Source organism: Stigmatopora nigra, chromosome 18 (assembly GCF_051989575.1).
Source record: "Stigmatopora nigra isolate UIUO_SnigA chromosome 18, RoL_Snig_1.1, whole genome shotgun sequence".
NCBI lineage: Eukaryota > Metazoa > Chordata > Actinopteri > Syngnathiformes > Syngnathidae > Stigmatopora > Stigmatopora nigra.
The window spans coordinates 3,897,946-3,922,975 of NC_135525.1; the positions used below are offsets into that span (position 1 = coordinate 3,897,946).

Here is a 25,030-nt window from a genome sequence, read left to right on the forward strand (position 1 = left end):
TATATTAGCCAATAGGGCAATAGGGTATGGAAGTTTTACCTGGCCTAGAGACAAACAGAACTGGACTCCGTAGTCTAACAGTGATTTTACCCGGATAACAGATAGTTGTAGTTTGCATGGCACTCACGTTCGATTGTATGGGTACTCTTATTTGCATGGGTATCAGTTGTCAACTTTGACGTAACGATTTCTTTTTAAAGTGTCTACATATTTCAAGAGCTCTACCCTCAAGGATTTATTTTATTACTGTAATAATGGTTCATTGAATTATGTGTCAGACCCATTGTGTGTGTGTGCCATTGACACTAAGCATTTTTTGCAAACAGGCATTTTATGTTTTAATACAATGTAATAAATCTTTCCAGTCTTCCACGCTCTCTTTTTTGCTATGTATTACTGAATGTGATTCATATTCTTATGCATTTTTAATGCATACATATAAGAATTGGTATTGTATAAGCCATATGGTATATAGTACACTTTGTTAAGACCATTCTGAAAGACAGTATGTTATAAAATTGTTAGAGAGCAGAATTAGAGATAAAGTTTGAATATTATTTGTAAATAAAATTGCTTTCAAAATTGCTGTTGTTTATGTTGTTCAGGAATGTCTGAGGTTATAACAGAGAATGTAGTAAAATATACTTTCCTTATCACATATAAACAAGAGTATAATTCATTTTCTGTTCTCTTTATCCTCCAAAGGGATGATTGGTAAACGACAATATTGTTGATTTTTTTCCCCACCGCTGGCATATTACAATGATTAAAAGAATAATTGGATAAACACTTCAGGGTCAAGAAAACGAATGTTGGTGATTTGATGATGGATTTAACGTAAATATTAAATAGCATCTTATCTGTATGGGCAATACTGTCCCTGCAGTCATTCTGACTAGATGGATGCCAAAATATGCAGTATCACACGATATTATTCTCCACAACTTGTGTGAGTCCTGCCTCCAGCAGAGAGCAAGTTTGCTTACAAAAGGACAGAAAGAGTAAACAAGGCAGTGCCAATGAATGCTGATGACACATATTTTATCACACTCTGAAGTACATAACCATTGGCCATTTTATACACTATATCAATTGATAAGTCGACATAAAATGACCAATTATTGTTTTTGCAACTCGATATAGTAGTATTTATTATTTGCCTATGCCCCCCTTTGCTCATAAAATGCATGAAGATGCAAATTTTATTTTCCATCAGGGCTTACCAATGCCCACTTTTTCAACGGAACAAAAGATATTTTGCTGTGCTCAATTGGCTAGTAAACACTATGATCTGAACCTCACAGAGAATCTTTGACACATTTTAATGCGTTACATAAAAAACAACAATTGTGACTAGATAACCTAAAGGTATCTAATGATGCAATCTGGGCTTTAATTACACCCAAATACACAGATTAATTTCTTCCATGACACAATGCACTGATGCAATAATTAATACAAAAGGACTTCTAAATACTAATTGACTGTATTCAGAGGATGCTTATATGTGTGCTGAAAACATCCTTTTTTGTATTGTCTTATTATCTTAGTTCCTGAATTTAATTTTTTTCAAAAACAAGTGAAAGCCATTTTTATGGCTATGTATAAAACAACATTTGCGTTTTTGAAATGACAGACCGAAAAAAAAAACACAATCTTTTAATCATTTAAGATTCACCTTACGACTGCAGAAGATTGAGAACATGAATTCCAAACTAGCACCCCCCACATTTTTGTACACGATTACAAAGAACATTTTATGTTGCTGCTTTAGGTTATTGGTCATTGGAATGACATGGCAGGTATATTTAGTTGTTGTTGTTTTTTTAGAAATGTAACCAAATAGCTTCAAAGTGTGTCAAATGAAGGGGAAACAAATAATCTATATAAGATACAATATGCCTCCAGACCCAAGTGTTACCAGAATTTCACAGAAAAATGTTTGCTTTCATTTAATGGGGTGTGGATGTTTTATTGCTCGGAAACATCAATATCTGAATTTTAGGGCTTTGTATCCAAGAGACGCTTCTTGTGAGAAATAAACACTGCCATCTAGTGTTGTTGGTAGTGAATGTGAGCAGGTTAGCAAATAGGAAGCGTTTAAAGTGAGATTAAATATTCCAAAATCTTTCCACGTTCTGTGCACTATCACCCCGACCACCATGTGTTAAGCTTTTCTCTCACTTGTCTTATCTGTGAGCCACCTTGTGGTGTAGCGGTTCACTCGCCTGTCTCCGTTGTGGTCAGGCACGGGCTCGATGACCACTGGTAGTCAGTCGCATGATTGTGAGTGCCTTTGGTGGTTTGTCCCTCGGTGTGCCCTATGGCTGACTGGCGACCAGTCTAAGGTGTAGTCTGTCTTTTGTCTTAAGTCAGTTGGGATAGGCTACAGAAACTCCCACAATCCATTTGAGGATGTGCGGTATGGAAGATGAACGAATGAAAGTCTTAACTCTACATTTCATAACCTGAAAGTTTCATACTTAGGGGTATTTGTAAGAGGAGATATGCCTGTATTATACCTGAATATCCTATACCACATTTTTACTTCATATTCATGTAAACGACCTCCAAAACCCATTGGTTTGGCAGGCAGAGAAAGACTTAAGAACAAATCAGGAGTAAAAAAAAGGTTCCTTTTATAATACATTCTATTGAAGTGATGACGTCCGATGTAACAGACTGACAGAAGGCAGGAGGGGAGATTGCATTTTTGTGGCTTGTAAAGATAATGATATGGCTTGTGTACGAGCTACGGGAGAGGGGACTGAGACGGTAGGAGTTTGAGCCAAGATAACATGCCTAGGTTTTATGAGTGCCTGTGGACATGGTAAAGTAGTGGAGGAAAAAAAGACAGATTGCAGCATCTCTTAGCTATAAAAAGACAACACAGTTGTCAGTAGCCCATTTGGTTTCAGAATATCTTTGATGGGTGTTGGCCAAGCTATTGTACAATGTGGAGAATAAACAATTTTTTATATTTAATGCAACTTAACTATGCTAAACCTAACCATGTAGTTGGGCAAATGACAAAATCACAGAAATGTCCTTTAGTTGAGTAAACCCTTCTAAGAATAATTCAATATAAATTAAATGTTTTAAAATGTCTTAATTCTAGGTTACTTTTAGGAATCAAAGTAGTTATAGTATATATATACTTAGCTCACAAAAAATGTGTAAATGAGAGTGTGACAGAACAGTCGGCCTTAGAAAATTATGTATTATAAATTGGCTTTTTGTAGAGGTATGACTGTATTTTAGTTTTTTTTATATGAAGCAATTTGACATACATTATTTTTTTACGCCAAAATCGAACTTACGCAGAAATTTGAGTTAACTCACCACCAGCATTGGACCATAACTCATTCATAACTCGTATATAAAAAGTCTCATGAGATGTCAGCTGTTTCATCCGAATGGAAAGCACCTAACAAACCTTGCTTCACGATGTGAGGCAACTCTGCGCCTCTGAAATACTTTCAGACCGTCTGTGTTAGTTTAACGATGATGAAAGAAGAAGAAGTAAGCGTGGCGTGTCAGTTCTTTCTGGAGTAATGACTGGAATGAGCAAACGATGACTACCCAATAAAATGTCAGGGCTAGCGAGAAAGAGGTGACTTGGAGTGGCTGTTTTTTTTTTTTTTTCTCCCTATTTACATTTCCATGGCAGAAAACACATTCAAATAGTATCACTTAAGGGCAAAACTGATCTGAATTTTTATCAGTTGAACCATGCTTTGCCATTTTAGTTCATATACTATTAGGTAGTTTGTGCAGAATTTGCTTTCTGCTGCTGTGAAGGTGAGGTACCATTTATTGGGAAACTTTTTTTAAGATAGGGAACATAAGGAACCTAATTCAAGCTATACGTCATATAGAAACTCATGACCTACATGCATGCAAGAAATAAAGGGAATAAATAAATGTAATATGGAACATAAAATGGTCTTATCAGTCTGAAATGGGGAAAAAGATTCACCTGTCTAAGCTTCATCTGTCATTCGCATGATAAATATTGTGTTTATAAATAAAATATATGGACATTTGTCCTACAGTGTGGCAAAATATACGCTGTATTTTTCCAAAGACAGTATTGATTAAAATTACGTTAACCATGATTTGTACAGTTCATTTCATCTTTACAGTCTAAATACGAACGTTTTTACGTTACAAAATGCTTTGATATGCAAATATACAAATATACAAAAACAGATTCCAAGTTATGAAATCCCCAAAACATTTTCTGTGATTGTTATTTTATCTTTAAATTGATTGCGGTTCATCAACATGAAGTTACTCATTTAAAATTATTGTTGCAAATGAATTGAATACACAAGTTTCGAAAATGAATTCTGGAACCAATTATTTTTTTAAGTAAAAGTATGACTTTATTTCATTTTGCTTTTATTTATTCAGGGAGGTCAATTGAAAGTCGTTACCAACAACATGATATGATAAATATAAGGCTGAGAGTTTCTCTTACCATGCTAGAGATAAGAACCTCTCCAGAAAAATACAAAATGCTTCTTAAGCAGGGTTTCTGCAGTAAGTTCAGACATGAATTTCACATTTGAACCCAAACAGTTGTGTCTTTCTTTCATTCATATGACAAATGTGGGTATCAAATCATCTGAATATTCTTAAAAATCCATTCAGTCAATGCATTATTGTCATTATCATTGGTATAGTAGTTTTAAAAGAATGCCATTGACTGGCACAAACAATTGAGAAGACGGGGGTAGTGTAAATGAAGTCTACAAACATACGTATTTCAGTTGACAGCTGTGCACTAGCCTATTTAATGAGGGTGCCGGCTCACATGGTCTGTTGTGAGAGCAGTCAAGCTTTATGACAAAGTTCTCCTCATGCATTTGAGTCACCTGTTTTTAAAGGGGATGATAGGTCATCAGTCATTGCCTGCAAATATTTCATCCCTAAAGTAATTGAAATGCACCTGCACGTCTACCAATTCACCACCACTTGGTTTAAAAGACCAATCATGTCAGTCAATATCTGTGACAGATGGGAAAAATGAAGCACGTAATGTCAAAACCTTAAAAATAAATCACTGTTTTACAGTATGATGTTCTTTTCAAAATTACCTGCTCACTAAAGCGACAACTTTGGCATTATCACAGGAAATGCTGGGATTTCTCCCTCGGTGTGCTTTAGAAAAATGAAATAGCAACTAATACAAGAATAAAGAACAAAATAGATGTTTCAGGCAGCTATGTAAGAAAGAAGGGGATAGAAAATTAGAATCCTCGGTATCTTTAGCTGCAGTAACCACTACAGTGAAAGAGATAAACAGCTGTGAAGTAACTTCACAGCTGTTTATCCACATTGCTGGAGAGGTTCACTCTGTTTTGTTATCTGTTTGTCTGTATGTCAACTCTTTGGAAGAATCAGCTCCATCATAGCCATTAAAGGGTCCAAATAAATTGACATTAGCACCTGAAGAATTGAAATCTCAATATTCTACTGGGTTTTGGGCCTTTTTTCATGCTAAACTGATTCAGTACCAAGCATGATCCGGCCATTCTCTGTATAAAGTAATAGTTTATAATTGATGAAAATGCCTTTAGCAATTGGATGCCTAAAATGAAATTAACACAGTTAATGGTTAAACCCACTTTGATCAGAATTTATTCAAAGTGTCATTCCTTTGTCCTCCAAGACCATGTTTCTGGACAATTTCAAATAAACAATAGCTTGTGTTGAAAAGGGTAATGTGATTAAGAAATGATCATCTACATCAATGAAAGGAGCCAACGTGCTCAATTGGATTACTAATAGGAAACACAAATGAATAGTGACCAGGCGGAGGGCTCAGAGTGGAAACTTGGATTTCAATTCTAATGCAGTAAGCACATTGTGTTGATAAAATGTGTTCTATAAATCAGGTCATTGTCCCATATGTAAAAAGCCATTTAATTTTCCAAATGAGTGCCCTACAGAAAACCTCGGAGAATGTCAGTTGGGGGGAAAAATTGTTAGATGGTCATGTCTCATTAAATCCGGGATCTCAATTATTCTCCATTGACTACTCTCCATGTGACCAGAGTTGCACAACTGAAAAATCACTTAGCATGTTGGATGAAGAAAAATTGTCAATATGAGTGATGAAAACATGTTTCAACTGATTTTAATGTCAAATTATGGCATAACAGGCAACCCAGTTAAAAAAAAAAAGTGTCAGTAATATAAATTGCATGTGTTGTGCAGACAGCCCTTGAAATAAGGAAATTGTTAGAACAAAAAGTGAAAAATAAAGCATTTGGTCCTGCAAGACTAAGGCATCATAAATTAATCGACCGTGCATTACATCAAGGAGGAAGAAATGAACATTCAGTTACCACTGTTTTGTTTTAATCTGATTTAAATCCCCTGTTTGTCACAAATGTGTTATGATTTGATAGGGGATAACGCAGGGTTGCCTAGTTTATTACTTTATTATACTAAAACAGGAATAATAGATCTATTTCAGGATAATAAAGTACAATATAGCAATCAGTTATTCTGATGTGTTAGTTATCAAGTAAATAGGTACCTTGTGGACTTCCTGTGTATGGCTCCAGTTTTTTTGACTAGGTCTACAATGTCTTGTGTGTATTGTGTCTGTCTTGCTCCTGCAACCAAGAAATTTCCCGAATAGGGGATGACATAAAGTTCTAATGTAATATAATCTAATCTAATTTTATGAGCAATACTGCTACCCTAAACGGTGTCCACGAAAGAATTGGAAGAACAGTTGCCTTCCAATTACTACATGATCGTACCTTACTCTCCAATCAAAATCCACCCAGACCTACCAGTGTTTTAACACGTGGATTGAAAGTTATTTGATTTGTTTTTGTGGGACGCGGTTGTAATATAAAATAAATACATGTAACAGTCAATCCAACTGCTTGTGTACGTGAGTAAAGCTACCTATTAAGTTAGTCTGCTGGTCTATACACTACCCTCTCTACCAGAACTATATCTTAGAATGGATTTAAGGCTTGGGTAACCAACAGCGCTGGTTCACCAACATCACTCATGTGCACCAGGATAGTGTTTATTGTAACAAGGTGTACTTTAGACACATCTCCCCTGCATGTGAAATCAAGATTAATTCTTTAAAATGAATGAATGTTATATCACATATAACATTACTTTCACATGAAAAAATAACGAAAGAAAGTCTCAGAATAGGATGGACAACAATTTGCTTCCTGGTCATTGGTAATTGCTTTGATTTTGAAGCCACGTAGATATAAACGTCAAATATTAAGGATATCAAAGATATATAAAAAGACCCTAACAAACAATAAAAGGACTCAACGGCCCACTCGTAGGATTCTGTGGATGTTCTGTTCACCGTCCCTCGAGAACTGCAAAGTATGGTTACGGATATGAACATTTCTCACGGACCAAATGACAATAGAAACATAGCCTGGATAGGATGTATTCTCATTTCCTACAATCCTGTTCGCCTCACAAACAAGTCAATCACTGTGACGACCTTGCAGAGGACAGTTTGGCCATAAGACACAAGTCTCTTTGCAGCCCTCTTCCCATGTGCCTCCATCCATCCCCCATTTAATCCCTCCCCTTCACACACTGTCTGATTTTAATGACCAGGGTGAAGACAATATCCACTCAGAAAGGAAAATGGCATTTGAAGGAGAGAACTTTCATGGGCATTCACTACATTCACATACTGATTCTTCAGCCATGTTCAAGTGGAGCACGTACTAGAGCTATAAGAGCCAAAACTGTAATTGGAGAGTAGATCGCTCACAAGACAAGAAGAGAGAAGCGCTCATGCAAAGAATTAAAGATAAAATATCGTACAAATTAGAGAACAGACCTTCACCAAGGTTGCAATTTGGGCAGTATTTGTTTATGCTTGTTCTACAACAATTTGGCATGCTGCTGTATTGTGGCCATAATTTAAACAATTCAAATCCAACATATTTGAAGCACTCATTCATTTCTCTTAATGCTTATTCGCACAAGAGACGTGGGGGTGCTGAAGCCTATCCCAGCCAACTATGGGCACCAGGCAACGCACTCCCTGAATCGGTGGCCAGCCAGTCACAGGGCACTAGAAGACGGACAACCATTCACGCTCACACTCATACCTAGGGGCAATTTAGAGTCTTCAAGCAACCCACCCTGCATGTATTTGGGATATGGGAGGAAACCGGAGTACCCGGAGAAACCCCATGCAAACCCAGGGAGAACCACTAGGCCCCTTTTTGGAGCATGTCTTGATTATATTGAATGTTGACAGATGGATTTATTGAAATGAATCATAAATGCTGACGTCTGTTTTCAATATCCCAAATACTTTGAGCAATGCCAACTTACATCTTATGTGGTTTGGACACATTCTCTATATTTTGATAGGCTAAAGGACTTTCAAGACCCTACTCAGATTTGTATTGTTTTTCTTGTTCTTGTGGACATGAACTTGAACTCCTACTCTCCCATCATTGCGGGATGATCGTCTTGAAACTTGGTAATTATAAAGCATGAGCTAGCATCTGTTAATCCTTGGAATTTTTTCCACCGAATTTTGTATTAAATACCTCAGGACTGATTAATTAATTGCAGATTTATATTTTGAGTTACCCAGCAAAAAGCAGCCTTTTGTAGGTTAGGAATTAGATACTAGAGGGCATGCATGCACAACATGATTTATAGGTCTGTGTTACTTATAGATTATGAGTTAGGCAGTAGAAAGCAGCCTTTAGTCTTCAGTAGCACAAAAGTTGTTTTTTAATTTTATTTCCTGTGCGTTTTTGGTAATGCAAAACTGTTTTCACAACAAGGAACAGAAACTTCCAATATGAAGGAAACTACAATTTGTATTTAGTTCCACAGAACCTACATTTAGATAATGGTGTCATATCTCTCAAGTCTTAAGCCTACGGTTAGATTGCAGGTTTAATGCACAAATGCATTTTTATGTTGTTTTTTTTGGTGTCATATCCAACCAGTTCAGACTGCCATTTCATTTTCTGTGGATTATGGCTCTTAAGTGACATGCATCCATAGAATATAAATAAGATACTTCACAGCGCGTGCTGGGCAAAACTGAGAAGATGAACAACAATAAAAGACATCATAGGTAGCCTAAACATACTGTGCTTATTGCCCAGCATGTTATTCAGCTAATTGGAAAATGCCTTTCGCTAATTGGAATCTTTCAGCTCCCTTCTGATGCTTTATTGGAACACATAGGTGAAAATATATTTCCTTTTAATTATTTGTGCCGTGCAGTTATCTGTATATAATGAAAACAACAAGCTATGCAGTTGTATCAATTTGTTCACAAAAAAGGAATAATTTTAATCTAGTTTATTGATAAACCGACCCGAAATGTAAGCAGACATTGTAAGCAATAATTGATTACTTGAGTATTCTTTTCACCATTTTTTCTTGTACTTGAGTATATTATCTTGATAACTACTGTTACTTCTACTTGAGTAATACTTTTTGAAGTAATGCCCCGATGAGTCATCACCTTATCGTCGTGGTGGGATTTGTGTGTCCCAGTGATCCTTGGGGCTATGTTGTCTGGGGCCTTGTGCCCCTGGTAGGGTCGCCCATGGCAAACTGACCTGACCTGAGGGACCAGACAATGAATGGCTCAGCAGTCCTCTTATGATGAGAAAAAACACTGAACTGCTCATCCCCTTGCCTGGCCCGGCCTGGAGGGGAGCACAATGGCGAGCGCCTGGTGGCCGGGCCTATACCCGACTCTAACAATTGCCTGGAGCTTTGATTCTGGATTCAAGGAGAATCAGCCTCATTCCAGATAATGGGAGGCCATTGAAGTGTTGCGAGATAACCAATGGGAATGGAATTCTACCGTCAAGATTTATTCATTCATTTATTCAATCGTCATTCCTCAAAATCATACTGCAAATAGAGCCAACCCGGTAGAAGAAAGGTATCAAAATTTAAAACAAAATCAGAATTAAGTTTAGTGTAAAGTTAGATTAAACCTATTTTTGAGTGTCTGCATTGTAATCCAAGTTCATTTAAATTTGTTTCTGTCATGTTACAAGTGCATTGCCATGCAAAAAGCACATTATAATAATTATATTAATATTATTAATAATTAATATTATTAATATAATAATAATATTAATATTATAAACAATATTAATTGTGTACCAATTGATTTTTGCACTTTTTTAACACTATTTTGTGTTTTAAATCTTACCCTCACATCATCAATGTTTTGGAGCAAAGAATAGAAGTTTCTAAAACTTCACTTGATCCAATGAAGTCACAAACCCTATAGGAAAAGTATGTAGACATAATTTGAAACAACATAACCAGCAAGCTGTCAGAGCTGTCAAAGTTAGTGTATTGCCTTGATGAGCGTGAACATGGGAGCAAACCTTGCACTTTAATATAAAGCCTGAATTCTTGCTCCGAGAAAGGCAGTAGCCTTTGTAATGAAGGTATGAGATGATTTAGATTCCATTTTGCCAATAAATGTGTTGGTTCTGCACTGTTGAATCTGAAGTCCCTGCAAAGTGACTGGGAGGCTAAACTAAAACTTTTTAAAGACAGGTAATATTGGCCTTCTCTATATTAAACAGGACTTCTTTAGGTGTAATTGCAAAATTGAAATCAAACAAAAATGGTTTTGTCCTTCACAATGGCGAGAACTTCACTTATTTTAAAGCACACAGCACCAAATTACTGTTTGTCTGTTTTCCCCAAAAATAATGACTTGCATGTAAGGACTAAAATGAAAGCGCAAGTATAAAACTACGGCTATAGATTCTTGAATTTGCCTCCTTATTCACATTTTTAGGGAAAGAAATAATGAGACCTTAAAGTGTTTACTCACCCAAACCAGACTTGTGATTAAATTACCACAGTCCTCCAAGAGCTCGTCTTGCTGCCTTTTCCTCAGTGACTTCACTTCAAAATGATGGTCGTGACCTACAAAGCCCCCCATAACCGGGACCCTCCCTATCTTTAATGAGCTCCACCAGCCTTACTTTCTAAAACGTTCCCAAGACTAATTTATTCAACACCACTTTTAACCACTGGCAATTTCTCCCCGTGTCTAACTGTCCTAAAAATGTTACATATGTATGTACATGTATGTATGTACATGTATGTATGTACATGTATGTATGTACATGTATGTATGTATTAAATGTATGTATGTATGTATGTACATGTATGTATGTACATGTATGTATGTACATGTATGTATGTACATGTATGTATGTACATGTATGTATGTACATGTATGTATGTATTAAATGTATGTATGTATGTATGTATGTACATGTATGTATGTATGTATGTATGTATGTATGTATGTGTATATATATATATATATATATATATATATATATATATATATATATATATATATATATATATATATATATATATATATATATATATATATATATATATATATATATATATATATAATGAAATTCCGAGGATACCCTGTAATCAACATATCTTTCTTACATTGGCTAGAATTTGAGTGGAGGCAAGTTTTTTTATATATATATATATATATATATATATACATATACATATATATATATATATATATATATATATATATATATATATATATATATATATATATATATATATATATATATATATATATATATATATATATATATATATATATATATATAATGAAATTCCGAGGATACCCTGTAATCAACATATCTTTCTTACATTGGCTAGAATTTGAGTGGAGGCAAGTTTTTAGATAACTAATGGTCCAAAAACAAGTTGAGAAATAAATAGTTGAGAGTTTAACTTTGCATTGGTTGTTTTCAATGCACAGACCCTAAAGGATAAGAAAAGCTGTTCTTTTAAAATATACTTAATCAAAGGAACTGCCACCCTCTTGTTTTTGCCCCAGGTGGCATCTTAGAATTGAAACCCATGATTCATCCCCCCGTTGCCCCCATCTACTTGTGGATAAAGCAGGGTAAACATTTAATGAAATGACTTATCCAACAAGTTCCTTAAACACTTTCAGAAGTTGTGTGGGTCCCTTTTACAGCACTAACAGGAAATAGGAACTGAAATGAAGCGTGGGCGGATTGAAGAGGCTGTAATAGGAAGATGGGTTCAGTTTGTGAAGGTGGATGGGCGATTTGGGTGGGGGTTGACTGTTTAAACACTCACAGACACCCATGCGTGTCGAGAATGCCAATCCTTGGGGAAATCAGGGTATGGGAAGCCGTCAGGCTCCCCCGGAAAGATCCTCACTTCTAAGCGCAGAGATCTGACATTTTTCAAATGTGAAGCGCCTAAACCACCTGCCACACTGAGAGGTTTGATATGAGTTTGTGATGAGATAGACACCGGGTCTCGTTTGTCGAATTTTTAGATTTCATTACACCCTTTCTCTCCTGCCTACTCTTCTCTTCAGATTTATCATCATTGAGCAATACATTTCAGAAATGTCTGGGTATCTCTATAATGAGAACAACCCCCGAGATATTATTGATCTACGTCCTCAATTACCTCGCAGCTCTCAATTATTTTACACAGTTCTTGCTCCTTTTGCTTGCAGAAGTAGTTCAAGATAACTTGACTCTCCAATTGTGCTGCTTTCTGGCAAAGATTAAGTGTTGGGGTGCCATGTACTGTACCTTTTCTGATTGACTGTGCTTTTATAAAATCCCTAGAGACAAGCATGTTCATTGTGGTCCCACAATGCAAGAGTGACAAGGTCTTTCAATAATAGTGGTAGACTTTCAAGGCCATGCTGTTTTTTTATTTCAGATATACTGCATTTGTATGGAATTTCATGATGGAAAGTCAACATTAGATAGTTATAGTGGAATTTATGATAAATAGGAAATTTGTGCTGCCTGAATGCACACCAAAACAGCAAAGAATAGATCACAATATAAGAGGGAGATTGTTATGTTATTATTGTGATTATTTAATTAGCATCAGTATCATTCTTTAATATTTGTTGTTGCTAAAAACATTGTCTTCCATATTTAAAGTACAGTTTGCCACCTTGAGGTGTTAATACGCAATCAGTTTTGAAGTTTTTATTAGTCACCAGTTCTAAGTGGATCATATAGTTTGTCTTTAAATGTGGGAAGCACATTGGTTTGGATAACTGATTCAAAATAAGTTGTTTGTCTTTTGTTTGTTTATTTTGGGTATAATCATTTCTTTCCATTGTTCCCGCATAAAATGTTCCACATGCTTGAAAAAAAAGTATTTAAACTACTGTAAAAGCAAGAACACAATCCCAGATGAGAGAGCCAAAAAGTCGTATAACTCCACAAAGCCCATTTTATGAATAGTGTGTATTACGTTATTCCAATTTCCTGCTCCATCTTAACGTCGCTGATCATATCACCCAGGACTAAATTAGTTTAAACTTTTTCTTAGATTTAACTCATTTAAGAGCACATGGGCTATTTTCTGCTTTCTTCTCCCAGAGCAGCTCTCAGGTGCGTTGTTCTACGTTTCTAATGCAATGTTGCACAGGATGGGTGAATTGGATAACTTTATTCATCCCGTAATCGGGAAATTTCATTGTGACAGTAGCAAGAAGGGGTAGAATGCAGATACAGGAAAGGCATAGCTACACATAGTTACAATTAGACAGTACAATCGCAAAGGCTGCAGAACAACAAAGCAGAACACACAAAGTACCAAGCAAAGCAAGTTAAAGGGGATCATTAAGAATCACCAAATCAAATCATTAAGACAGAAAGGCAGCAAAAACACAAAATGAACAAGAGTGGACGGAACTACCGCCACCGCTTATCCTCACAAGGGTCACGCGGGGTGCTGGAGCCTATCTGATTTCAGGTTAGAGGCAGGGGGCACCCTAAATTGGTGGTCAGCAAATTGCAGGGCACAAGGAGACAACAATTCACACAAATTTTAACCACTCATTCGCCGGCCTTGCATTCCACTTAACTTACTCTTCAAATTCAATCATTTAAAACTTTGAAATATAATATTCTCCCAAGATCACTTTAATTAGCCTTTTACACCTGTTGGCAAATGTGCCACAATTATAGGAGATCACATGCTGCACACATTTGACTTGACACCAACAGCTCATCCAATCTGTTCGTGTGAACAAACTGAGATATTTTTACTTTTTTTTCCCCTGCATGTTTTAATTTGCAGTTTGTTTATTTCAATACTGTTTTTGAAAAGAAAAAAAACATAAATAAAGACAAAATATGTATACGACTTTTGTCTGGCACCATACAAGATTTATCATTGCATGTGTTATTCCTCTGAAACATTTAAAACCACTTCAGTAAAAACAGGAAATAAACGCAAATGAATAAATAAATAATAAAACACAATAGATCATTATAAAACAGAACGTGTCATTATTCATGTGTAGCTAAAAACCTATCTCAACCAGACAAGACGTAATACACCATATGGGAAGTAAAACAAAACAAATGAAGACAGCATAAGGCACAAACAGAAAGGCTACATTTGAGCAGTAGACTAATTTATATCATATTCGTACTCTTGCACCTCAGGGAAGTCCTAACATCAATACATATTTGTTGCTGAAAACATGGAGAACTAATTCTAAAACCAACTGTTACCTCAGCAGATAAGGTTCTTTGAGTGTTACAGGCGCAGGGAAAGGTACCTGACCTGGTGTCTTACCCCTCATACCTAATACTTACCTAGTCCTTCTACCTATTACTTAGGGATCAGTGCTACTGGGGCTCCAATCACAGCACAAAAATTGCCTGTAGGACCCACCACAGTTCCCCGTTCGAGCTCCACTGGAAACCCTGAGTGTGATGTGGTTAGTGTGCTCAAAAGGGGTGGTGAAAGTTCAGAATGCGATACGAGTAAGGTATGCCCTTTTTTTAATATACCTATATGGCATTAAATGTTCAAATAAGTAAAAACACTGTGGTAAAAACTGATGTGAAATTTGAACCCATACCCATTTCTATGCCATATTCCCAGCAGATGCTACTATTTATACTATCTTCTCAAAATCAAATCAATCAAATTAAAAGCCTTTATTGTCTTTATACAACAGCTACTTGTAAGGAAATTAGTGGTGCTACTCCACAAAGTGTGTGTTTCCCCATGAAAAGATAAATAAGTAATTTAAAAAGTCACGTCTGTGCAAGGGAATAGAAAGAAAAATAATAATAGTTCTAAAATATTGCACAATCTAAAATATTGCACATTGTAATTGCACACCCAAAGTTATTGCACAGAAGGCATTGTGTGTCGTACTAATGCGAGTTCAGAGCACTGATGGCTGTGGGAAAAAAATGTCCCTAAGTCTAGCTTTTCAGGTTAGCAGTCTTGAAAACAATTGATTAGCACGCTGGCCTCACAGTTCTGAGATTGCAGATTCAATCCCAGGTCCAAACCTTTCTGTGTGGAGTATGCATGTACTCCCCAGGCTGCCGTGGGTTTTGTCCAGGTACTCCAGTTTCCTCCCACATCCTTAAAACATGCATCGTAGGCTGGTTGAACACTCTAAATTGCTTTAGGTATGAGTGTGCGCATGTAAGGTTGTCTCTCTCGTTGTGCACTGCAATTGGCTGGCCACCAATTTAGGCTCCAGCACCCTCCGTGTCCCTTGTCAGGACAAGCGTTATGGAAAATGAATGAATTATTATTCTGGGATTCAGCCATGGGCAAAGAACAGTAGCGTTGTAAACAAGAAATCATGAAATTACTGGCAAGTGGAACGCATTGAGAATGTTGATATGGATCATCGTTTCACTTTTATTGAATTGGCTTCGCATTCTGCTGACCTTGAATTCGGACACAGTTTTACTAAATGTTGCCTTTGGTTGGTGCTTGAATTCTCTTTAACTTTCTATTTTAAAGGGACACAACAATGGAAGTCAATATTAATAAATTATTTGATTGGATCAAACAACGACTGTTAACGACTGCACGAAATGTGAATAATCGATAAATATAATAGAGATGTATTTGAATAATATCTTATGAAAATAAAATACGTACCTAGTATAATAAATTAGGCTTCAAATGAGGACAATTAAGACCAGGCCATCAGAACTCAGACCCTGTAGGCATTAACATACTTAAACTATGCCCTGCTTTGGTGCATGATACTTTATTTCGATGTCTCCCATATTTACAAAAGTAATTTCAAATGTTGTAGGTGGCCCGGCAGGTGAGTCATTAGCGTGTAGGCCTCACAGCTCTGGGGTCCTGGGTTTGAATCCAGGTCGGTTTTATTGTTGTTTTGAAAACATCCCTGATTTCATTGTTGGTGATTGTTAATTTTATTAACAAATGGGATTGTCATTGTTTGGCACAGTAAGTTAAACTTGCTGTCCTACGATGTCTGCAGGAGGGGCAAGCAAAGGTGGGGAGGCAGAAGACCGTCATCATAAGTTCAAAACACGGCATTCCTTCTGAAACCCACACGCAGACAACAATTTGGCCTTTAGTTTCTTAGTAAATCAGACTCATGAAGTTAGTGCATGTACAAATAGCACAAAGTTTCAACTTATGTATATTTTATAGGAAGTAGCAGAGAACATTTTTTACACTAGCTTGTCTGTAGAAGGTCATTCAGATAAAAATCTGTGTGCTACAGCTTATTATTGCAGAATTACAACAGTACCCTCTGCAATCCATCATCAAGGGGCTTGTTATTTCTAGCTAAACCCTAAATGGCCTTTCTTGCATTAGATTTATTTTTTTGTCGTTGTTGTGTGTACTTTGTAGTGGTTGTCTTAATAATTCCAAATCAAACATTTTTCTTCTTTATCTTTGTATTTTATTTGTCCGGTATGATTTTAATCAAGTATGTATCATGTCGTTTGGAGGTGGTTAAATAGAACAGTTTCATGACCACAACTCCTATCTTGGTGTTTTAAAGATGACCAGTGCCCTCTAGCAATCAAATATGAATGCACAGCGCAGGTAGTACGAAATAATACCCTGGAAATTATATTCAAATTGTGTCTAATCCACTGTAATTGGTTTCAAGTATAATACCCTTTTAGTCAGTAATTTATGTATGACTTTAATTTATATTTGGGATCTTAATTCTCTTCAGTTTGCACAAAAATCAATTTGAGCCATCAAGGACATCGCTGGAGAAACTCACTGTAAAATGCTGGTTGTTGCACTTAATGGCCGATCTTAATAAGGCATGAAATTGTTAATTGCATCATGAGATTACTAGATTAAATAAATAATTCCCCTTTTCAAAAAACAGGTGAAGGAAAGCAAACTTAATTACAGTTGAGAAGGAATTACAGATCAAGTCTGAGCCTAATTGGAAGGTTGATGGTGTAAAAGACAAAAGAAAAATCCTTTAGTGGAAAACAGAGACATTTTTGGTCAATTGTTAATGATCATCCCTCTGTAAAACTTTGATAGATCCTAATTCAAACTTGTAATTTCTCTCCATATCGTCATTTTTTATATTACCAGAGTACAATGAAACCCACCCTGGCATTAAAAGAAGTAATATTATTTTTAGATGGTAATACAATGCAGTATCACTAATTTACATTTTTCTAGAAAAGAAGGTAATTTGCAAGGATTGTTTTCAGTCTTGGTTGAGAAAACCCAGTTTCTGGACACCAGATACTCTACTCTGAATGTGTTGAAAGTAACATTGGGGTGGGGATCAACGTACTGAATAACAAAGAACTGCATAAGCAGAAGGGCACTTAGAGAAATTCATGGACTTGAAATATCGCCATGAAGATGACTCACTTTCTGTCTCTTTTCTGACCTATCAGGGTCTGAATAACATCAATGTAAGAGAACTTCATTTATCAATGAAGACAGCAACATATAACCAAAACACAAATGTTTTTTTTTAACTGCTTATCCTCACAAGGGTCACAAAGGGTGCTGGAGCCCCTCCCAGCCAACTGTGGGCACCAGGTGGGGGACACCTTGAATCGGTGGACACCCAATTGCAGACAAAAGCCACTTGTGAAATACTACATTCAATCATTCATTTTCTGAACCGCTTTATCCTCACTAGGGTCGCAGGGGGTGCTGGATCCTATCCCAGTTGACTTTGGGCACGAGGCTGGAGACACACTGAATTGGTGGCCAGCCAATCGCAGGGCACAAAGAAAAACAACCATTGACGCTCACACTCATGCCTAGAGGCAATTTAGAATGTCGAATCAGCATACCACCCATGTTTTTGAAGTGTGGGAGGAAACTGGAGTACCCAGAGAAAACCCACGCAGGCCCGGGTAGAACATGCAAACTCCACACAGGTGTACGTAACCTGGATTTGAACCCAGGAACCCAGAGCTGTGAGGCCAGAGCTGTTAAGACCATTTTAAACGGAGAAAAGAGTTGTCAAATTACCTGCTGCATTCCTGCAATGTTTAATAACTGTACCGCGCAAAGCACTTTTTTCACGTCTCTCACCTAACGCCCCTGAATGCAACACTTGTCACTTGTCAATGAGTCAACGAGCCCTCTGCTTAGCATGACGTAAAATGGGCGGAGCTTGCTCACAGGTGATCCGAACACGAAGCAGGTGAAAAGTCAGCCACATGTGTTTCCTCAACAAGTGAAACACTCGAGTGCCGTTATCCTGGCCCGGCTAACGCGTGGCCCTCCGCCACCATGTCTGCCAGCTGCGTGGGCAACTGTGCACATGTGTTCATCCTCGCCATCATTTTTGATGTTGCTGGTCTGGTTGTACTTCTTGTGGGGATTTTTGGCAACCTCAATGTTGACGGCCACTTCTATGGAGATTTTCTTATCTACACAGGCTCCCTTGTCATTTTCCTGAGTTTGGTCTGGTGGGTTTTGTGGTATTCTGGAAACATTCGACTATATGATCACAGAAGTTCCTTGGACATCAATTTTCCACATTGGGCAAGAAAGCTATCTGAGAGGTTCTCCAGAAGCGCCCTGAAGTCTCTTAAGAAGAAGAATTTTGGCAAAGAGATGAACGGAACCGCGCCACGTGATGTACCCACCCGGATAAGTTGGGATTTGACAACAGGGCACAGCAACAAGGGTTTTGAAGGATGGACTGAGGGCAACCAAGTTGGCAAAAACGTGGAATTGGGGGAACTGAAGAGCTCCGATCTGAATCTTCACGTGGTGGAGAACAAATCAGAGAAGGCTGTCTCCATGGAAAAGGTCTGTATAAAGTTTGACACATCACTTTGTCATATTTATTATGTTATCCCACCACCACCAGAATACTTTGCTGTAGTGCCATTTATGAAATACAGGGAAGAGCAGTAAACATAGTGAGCATGCTCACACAAAAGCTGCTGTCAGCCGCTACTCCCCTTGAGTCTCTCTTCCCTAACCTAAAGAATTAAAACATCGAATTTAGATCCTTTTGAAAATGTTGTTTCTGAAATTAATTCATTTAACAGATCAGAATATTTAAAATATGAGATCGATCCATTTTGTTTTGATTGATTGATTAGTTGCCTTTTATTTTATTTTATTTTTTTATATACATCAGTATCGCTTTTCATACTCCTGCCTGTCCGAAACCAAAATGTATTGAAGCGTGAATTGCCGTTCAAACAACAAATGCAAATGGTAGCCCAGGTGTAACATAAACACCTCTTCTTTTGCATCACCAAACATCCTTTTGTTTAAACTCATTGGTGAAACTTGATCCGGTTAGCTACACAATAGCATTAGTACTTTCTAAAAGTTGAGGCATATCTCTAAAAGCGTGTGGGATCTGTTAAAAGTGTTGACCTGGTGAAGACAGCAAACTATTTAATTCACGGTCAAAAATTAAATATATTGGCTTGGTTTCCAGATTTGTGCCACTGCTCTCTGCAGTCACTTTTGCATTGCCAACCGTTTAATCCTTCTTCTGAATACTCATCATGAAATGGCTCCTTTTTTATTGTCAATGATTAAATGACACTTGCAATGTAATCCATGGTCTCTGAAAAAAAGTCATCATTTTACTTTTAGCCATAAAATGGGCTGTCATTAGTGTTTTACAATAATTAAATCTTGATTGCACCATTCCATGACCCCACAAAGTAGTATCTTCTAACGTACTGTGTTCGTACCTTTCACTGTTACTATGACCTGACCCCCAAAATGTAAAACCTGTTTAATTGAAGTCAATCAGGTCAAGTATTATTCATTAAGTGATGGTGAAAACAAGCACTAGTTCGAAAAAAAGTTAACTTTGTGTTTCACCTTCAAAAATAAATAGTTTTTAATGGGGAAAAAATAGCTCAGTTCTAAAATGTCAGTTTGGAGGCTCCCTATGGGGTGGTTGTGTCCCTTTGAGGTAGTTAACAATAGGGTCCTGTTAGATGTTCGCTCATTTTGAGGAAAACAGTTCACTAAAGCCAGTCTTTCTTTGAATGAGGCCATCTTTATGGGGAGGGATTTGATAATGCTGCTGTTGGGTAATACCTCAAACTTCCTCATCTGTTAAGAAATGGCTTAAAAAACATTGTTTTGAGCTCAGCAATGTTGTTTCTGCAGTGCAGTAGAGCAAGAAGGGCAGTTACTTCTACAATAAAAAAGCTCAAGCAGCTGCTGCACAAGTAAATAGCACACAATCGTTGGGTGATTTCTTCAGGGCTTGGATCAGCGATTTGTTTGCATCTTTTAAAAAAATGGCCACTCCTTACAGGGGCACAGAGTCCAAATACTCCATAGGGAAAATCACTGGTTTAAAAGAGAAACGCTGTCTCAGAAATAGGAGATTTAATGCATCACTCAACCTAAGAACTGACCATAAAGGCATGACAGGCTTATTCCTAATGTTTGAAGCCGAACACTTGTTTAGATTTGATTCTGATTTAAAAAAAAATATATATAGTATGCATACAAACTATGGTGGAGCTTCTAAAGTCGAGTGCTAATGTAATAAATGTGAAATTACTCTTAAAAACTATGTATATATAGGTTTTTTTTTTATAATTTCCCATGTATTATATCAGAACTCAACTTTAGAAGATCCACCATAGTTTGTGTACTATGCTTAGACTTAAAGATTAGACTAGAAAAGATATTGTTCTGATAACAAATCAACACATGAACAGCTTGAACACACCTAAAGGCAAATATGATCATTATGCAGAGGCTACAGCAAGAAATTATATGAAGTTTGTGTAAAATTAAATATATATATATATATATATATAGGGGGGCATGAATTGCCCCTAACTCCACAGCCAGCTTTTTAGCGGCGCGTTAATATACACATCCCAAATAACATAATAGCTTTTGTGCTCTTTGTAAAGCATGATGCCCACGTCATGGATTATTTTGAAATTGCACCAACGAATAACTGTGCTTATTCCTTAAATTGTGTGAGAGGCATACCGGAAAACCAAAGAATTTGCCGACATCAAAAAATGATGAAAAATATTTCAGTAATTCAGCACTAAATTGTTCATGGTCTTTGTACATGGTAACTTCAAATCTTTTCAATGCATTTGAAAAGAAAGCATCCTGTCCACATCCCTCTACATATGCCTTTGCACCAGTTGAGGTCTATTATGTTCAAGGATACTTCAGTCACAACAGTTCAAAATCAACCCGAGGCCCCAGACGTTGAAAAATGACCACTCATACTACCCAGTATTTTTCTGGATCCACACACGTGAAAAGATTCTGGTAAGCCTTTACCAGAGTATAGTTACAAGTGGACCACAAAGATTCTGCCTGTCATCCCTGTTCTGTTTTATTTCAGCCAACTTGTAATCAGGTGGAAATCCAGAACGGTTTTGGCCCAAAAGGCACAATTACGTTTTAATGGAGCTCAGTGTTTTTTTATTGATCCACAGGATGGGACTGAATGGTGGGGAGACAGGAAAGAGGATACATAAGGTCTCTTCCTCATAAGTACTTATGAGCCTTATGCACATTACCACCGCACACTCGTTCCAGTTAGTAAATTTAAATGAGCCTTAGCCAAGTTCCTATGATCTTGAGATATGTACTGTGGGAAATGGTGCAGTGAGAATAACAAACACTGCATCATGAATGTCAGTGTGTTTCTTTCCATCATTGTTTTTGTTTTGTTCCAAATCATAAGGCCGTCTGTTTTTTTTTTATGAAACAGCCGCACACTGCTGTTTGTTTTAGGTTAGGTCATTAGGGTAACTTGGTGGCCAGCAAATTGCATGGCACAAGGAGACAAACCACTCAAGCCGCCGTGAGCATGATTTTAAAAAAAAAATCATCTATGTGGAAATATTAATTCATTCATTCACATAATTTACGATGAGAAATATCTATAAAATCACAAATGACAGCCGAGTCCTGAGCGCACCGGCCTCGCGGTTCTGGGGTTGAGGGTTTGAGCGCAGGTCGAACCTCACTGTGGAGTTTGCATGTTATCCCCGGGCTTATCTGGGTTTTCTCTGGGTATTACAGTTTCTTGCCACAACTGAATAACATGCAAGGTGGGTTGAATGAACATTCCAAATTGCCCCTAGATATTACTGTAAGCACAAATTGTTGTCTGAGTCCTCTTGCCCTGTGATTGGCTGGCTTGGGGCCCGTAGTTAGCTGGGATAGGCTCCAGCACGACCCTTGTTAGGATAAGTGGTGTGGAAAATAAATTCATGATTCAATCAAACAATCAATGAAAATCACGAACGTGTTCTACCACAATACCAATTTAACCATTATTAGTATAATACCATTTTCATCAGCATTTGGTTGGTAATTTTTGGACTTTGGACATTTTGATTGCTAAACGCAAGGTCTCCTACTTCACTACAAAGTTCATTGTCAGTATCTGTGACTTGATAGGATTAAGGCATAAGCCTCTGAGTGAATAGACTGTACATCAATTAGTGCCAATAGTGCTGCCCTAGTTGTCCGTCACACAGAGTAAGCAAGTTTGTTTAGCTTGCTTTGGTTTTAACCTGCAGGAGGCCTTAAACAAATATATGTAAGACAATAGATTATCAAGTTTTGTATTTGTTTTTTAACATTATACTACAGCAGAAATATAGCCCAGAATGAGATTCAACAGATGAAACCTGACCTGATTTGAACAAAAAACATAACTTGTGATGTTACTACTTCCCCTTGTAATTAGATTATGAAAGGCATATTAGAAATGCATTGAGTTATCAACAGCTAAACCAATATTCTAATAATTTATAACCTGTTTTGATTATTGATTATTCATTTAACACAGCAATTGTTACAAGTGTCATTAATGTTGTGCAGGCTCCGTCTAGTAGTTTTTTCTCAAAGTTTGGTATATGTACCACCAGTGGTTCGAAGATTTCCTGTAGTGGTATACAAAATATTGACTGAATTAGATATTTTAAGACTACAGTGCAGTTAAGTATAGTTTAGTTATATTCACGTTGAGCTTCCAAAGATTGACATTACATGCTTTGTTTATTATTAAATATGTAGAAATGACTATAGGATCATTTTTTTGCATAAGAATAAATTTATTTATATTGCGAAAGCTCAACTGAAAATATATTTATGAAAATATATTGCAAAATGTTCTTCCTATTATTTATTGCAGACCCCTGGCGTAGACGACCACCCTATGTGGAGGTGCAACTAACCAAAAAAAAGTTTTTTTTTATAAATGTATTACTAGTTGACTAGACTACCATCCCTCATTTTATTTTTAATATTTTTCGAGGGCGCAAAATTAACCCGAAATCAAGCTTCACAATTGGTGGTATGTCTTGTTTTTATTTTTTGTTTTTAGAATTGTCTTATTTATCCATAGTAATTTATTAATACCAGCTATGAAATATATAATAAATCCAGCACAACGACTACCGTGTAATGCAGCTGACAAAATCTCTTTTTTCCCCTTCACAGGTTGGATATCCTTGAAGGATGAATGGGTGCTACTTTTCAAAAGCCTTTTAAAGACTGAAAAACCATGAACCAAGAAAAATAAAATGACTTTTTTTTTTTTTTTAAGCATTCTTAATCAGGGACAAGCCTTCAGGGACTGCACACAGAAGAACATCTTTCTTATGTAAATGGTAAATTCATATTTTTTTGTAACGATTTATGGAAAAAAAAGTTTCTCAAGGAATAAAGCTAGTATATGTATTCCATTGTGGTTGTTTGAATATATTCAAGCTCGTTGCATATTTGGATATCGATGAGAAAGGCATTGTTGAAAGAATGGTTTTCTCATCAAGTTTCCTTAATATGTGATACCAATGAATTTTGCTAATACCACATTTTATTTTGTGGTAAATTTTAAAATGTATAAATGTGCCAATATATCTTGCAAGTACTGTATTTTCACGACTATAAGACGCACATAAAAGTCTTAAATTTTCTCCAAAATAGACAGGGGCCTTATAATCCAGTGCACTTTATATATGGACCAATACTAAAATTGTTCTCACAATAAAATAAAATAAATCAGTCCACAGGACAACTACGGCAAGCAGACCCCGACTATGAACGAGCCAATCAGGCTGCGTCTAAAAGAACGGTGCGCCCTCTGTGTGTGTAAAATACACATTATTGACACTGCGGCTAAAAATACGATGCACCGAATAGTCGTGAAAATAGGGTATGTGCAAATAGAAGACCAAGTGGTAAAATTGGGAGAGAAAAGTTTCCTCTACAAAACGTGCAGCGAAGCTAAAGTTGTAAGCAACTTTTCAACGGAAAGTATTGCATGAAAATGGAAGCTTGACCATCTCAAGTGACACATTCAGCAGAAAAATGAATGAGAATTAGAAGTGAGAAGGACAGATGTGAAAAATAAGGTAAAATTTAAATCAGATTTGTGCATATTTTTTGACACTGTTAAGCTGTTTTATTCATACATATGAATTATTACATTTTATTATGTCTAAATCATTTATGGCAGTACACATGCACTTGCTTATGGCAGATGTGACACTGCTGTGTGCCCATAGCGAGCACTTAGGCTGTTGCTCACACTGGTCCTCGGTGTGCTCAGGGAGGTTTTTCACGGACATGTGAAAAATTCGAGGGAACATTGCTTGTGAGTAGTACTCAGAATGAGGCACATACTTTTTTTTAAAGTTTTCACTTGACACTATTATCT

At 36.7% G+C, this 25,030-nt stretch overlaps 1 protein-coding gene across 1 annotated transcript; it reads left to right on the forward strand.

The window, feature by feature from the left end:
- Positions 1-18,500: 18,500 nt before the first annotated feature.
- LOC144211812 (transmembrane protein 238-like) lies at positions 18,501-24,051 on the forward strand. The gene is made up of 2 exons (XM_077739279.1): positions 18,501-19,146; positions 23,812-24,051. Exons 1-2 carry the CDS (start codon positions 18,622-18,624, stop codon positions 23,824-23,826), a joined length of 540 nt encoding a protein of 179 aa, XP_077595405.1. The 5' UTR covers positions 18,501-18,621; the 3' UTR covers positions 23,827-24,051.
- The last annotated feature ends 979 nt before the right edge of the window (positions 24,052-25,030 follow it).

Coding starts and splice junctions, on each gene's coding strand:
- LOC144211812 (XM_077739279.1), top strand. CDS start 18,622: ATGTCTGCCAGCTGCGTGGGCAACTGTGCACATGTGTTCATCCTCGCC.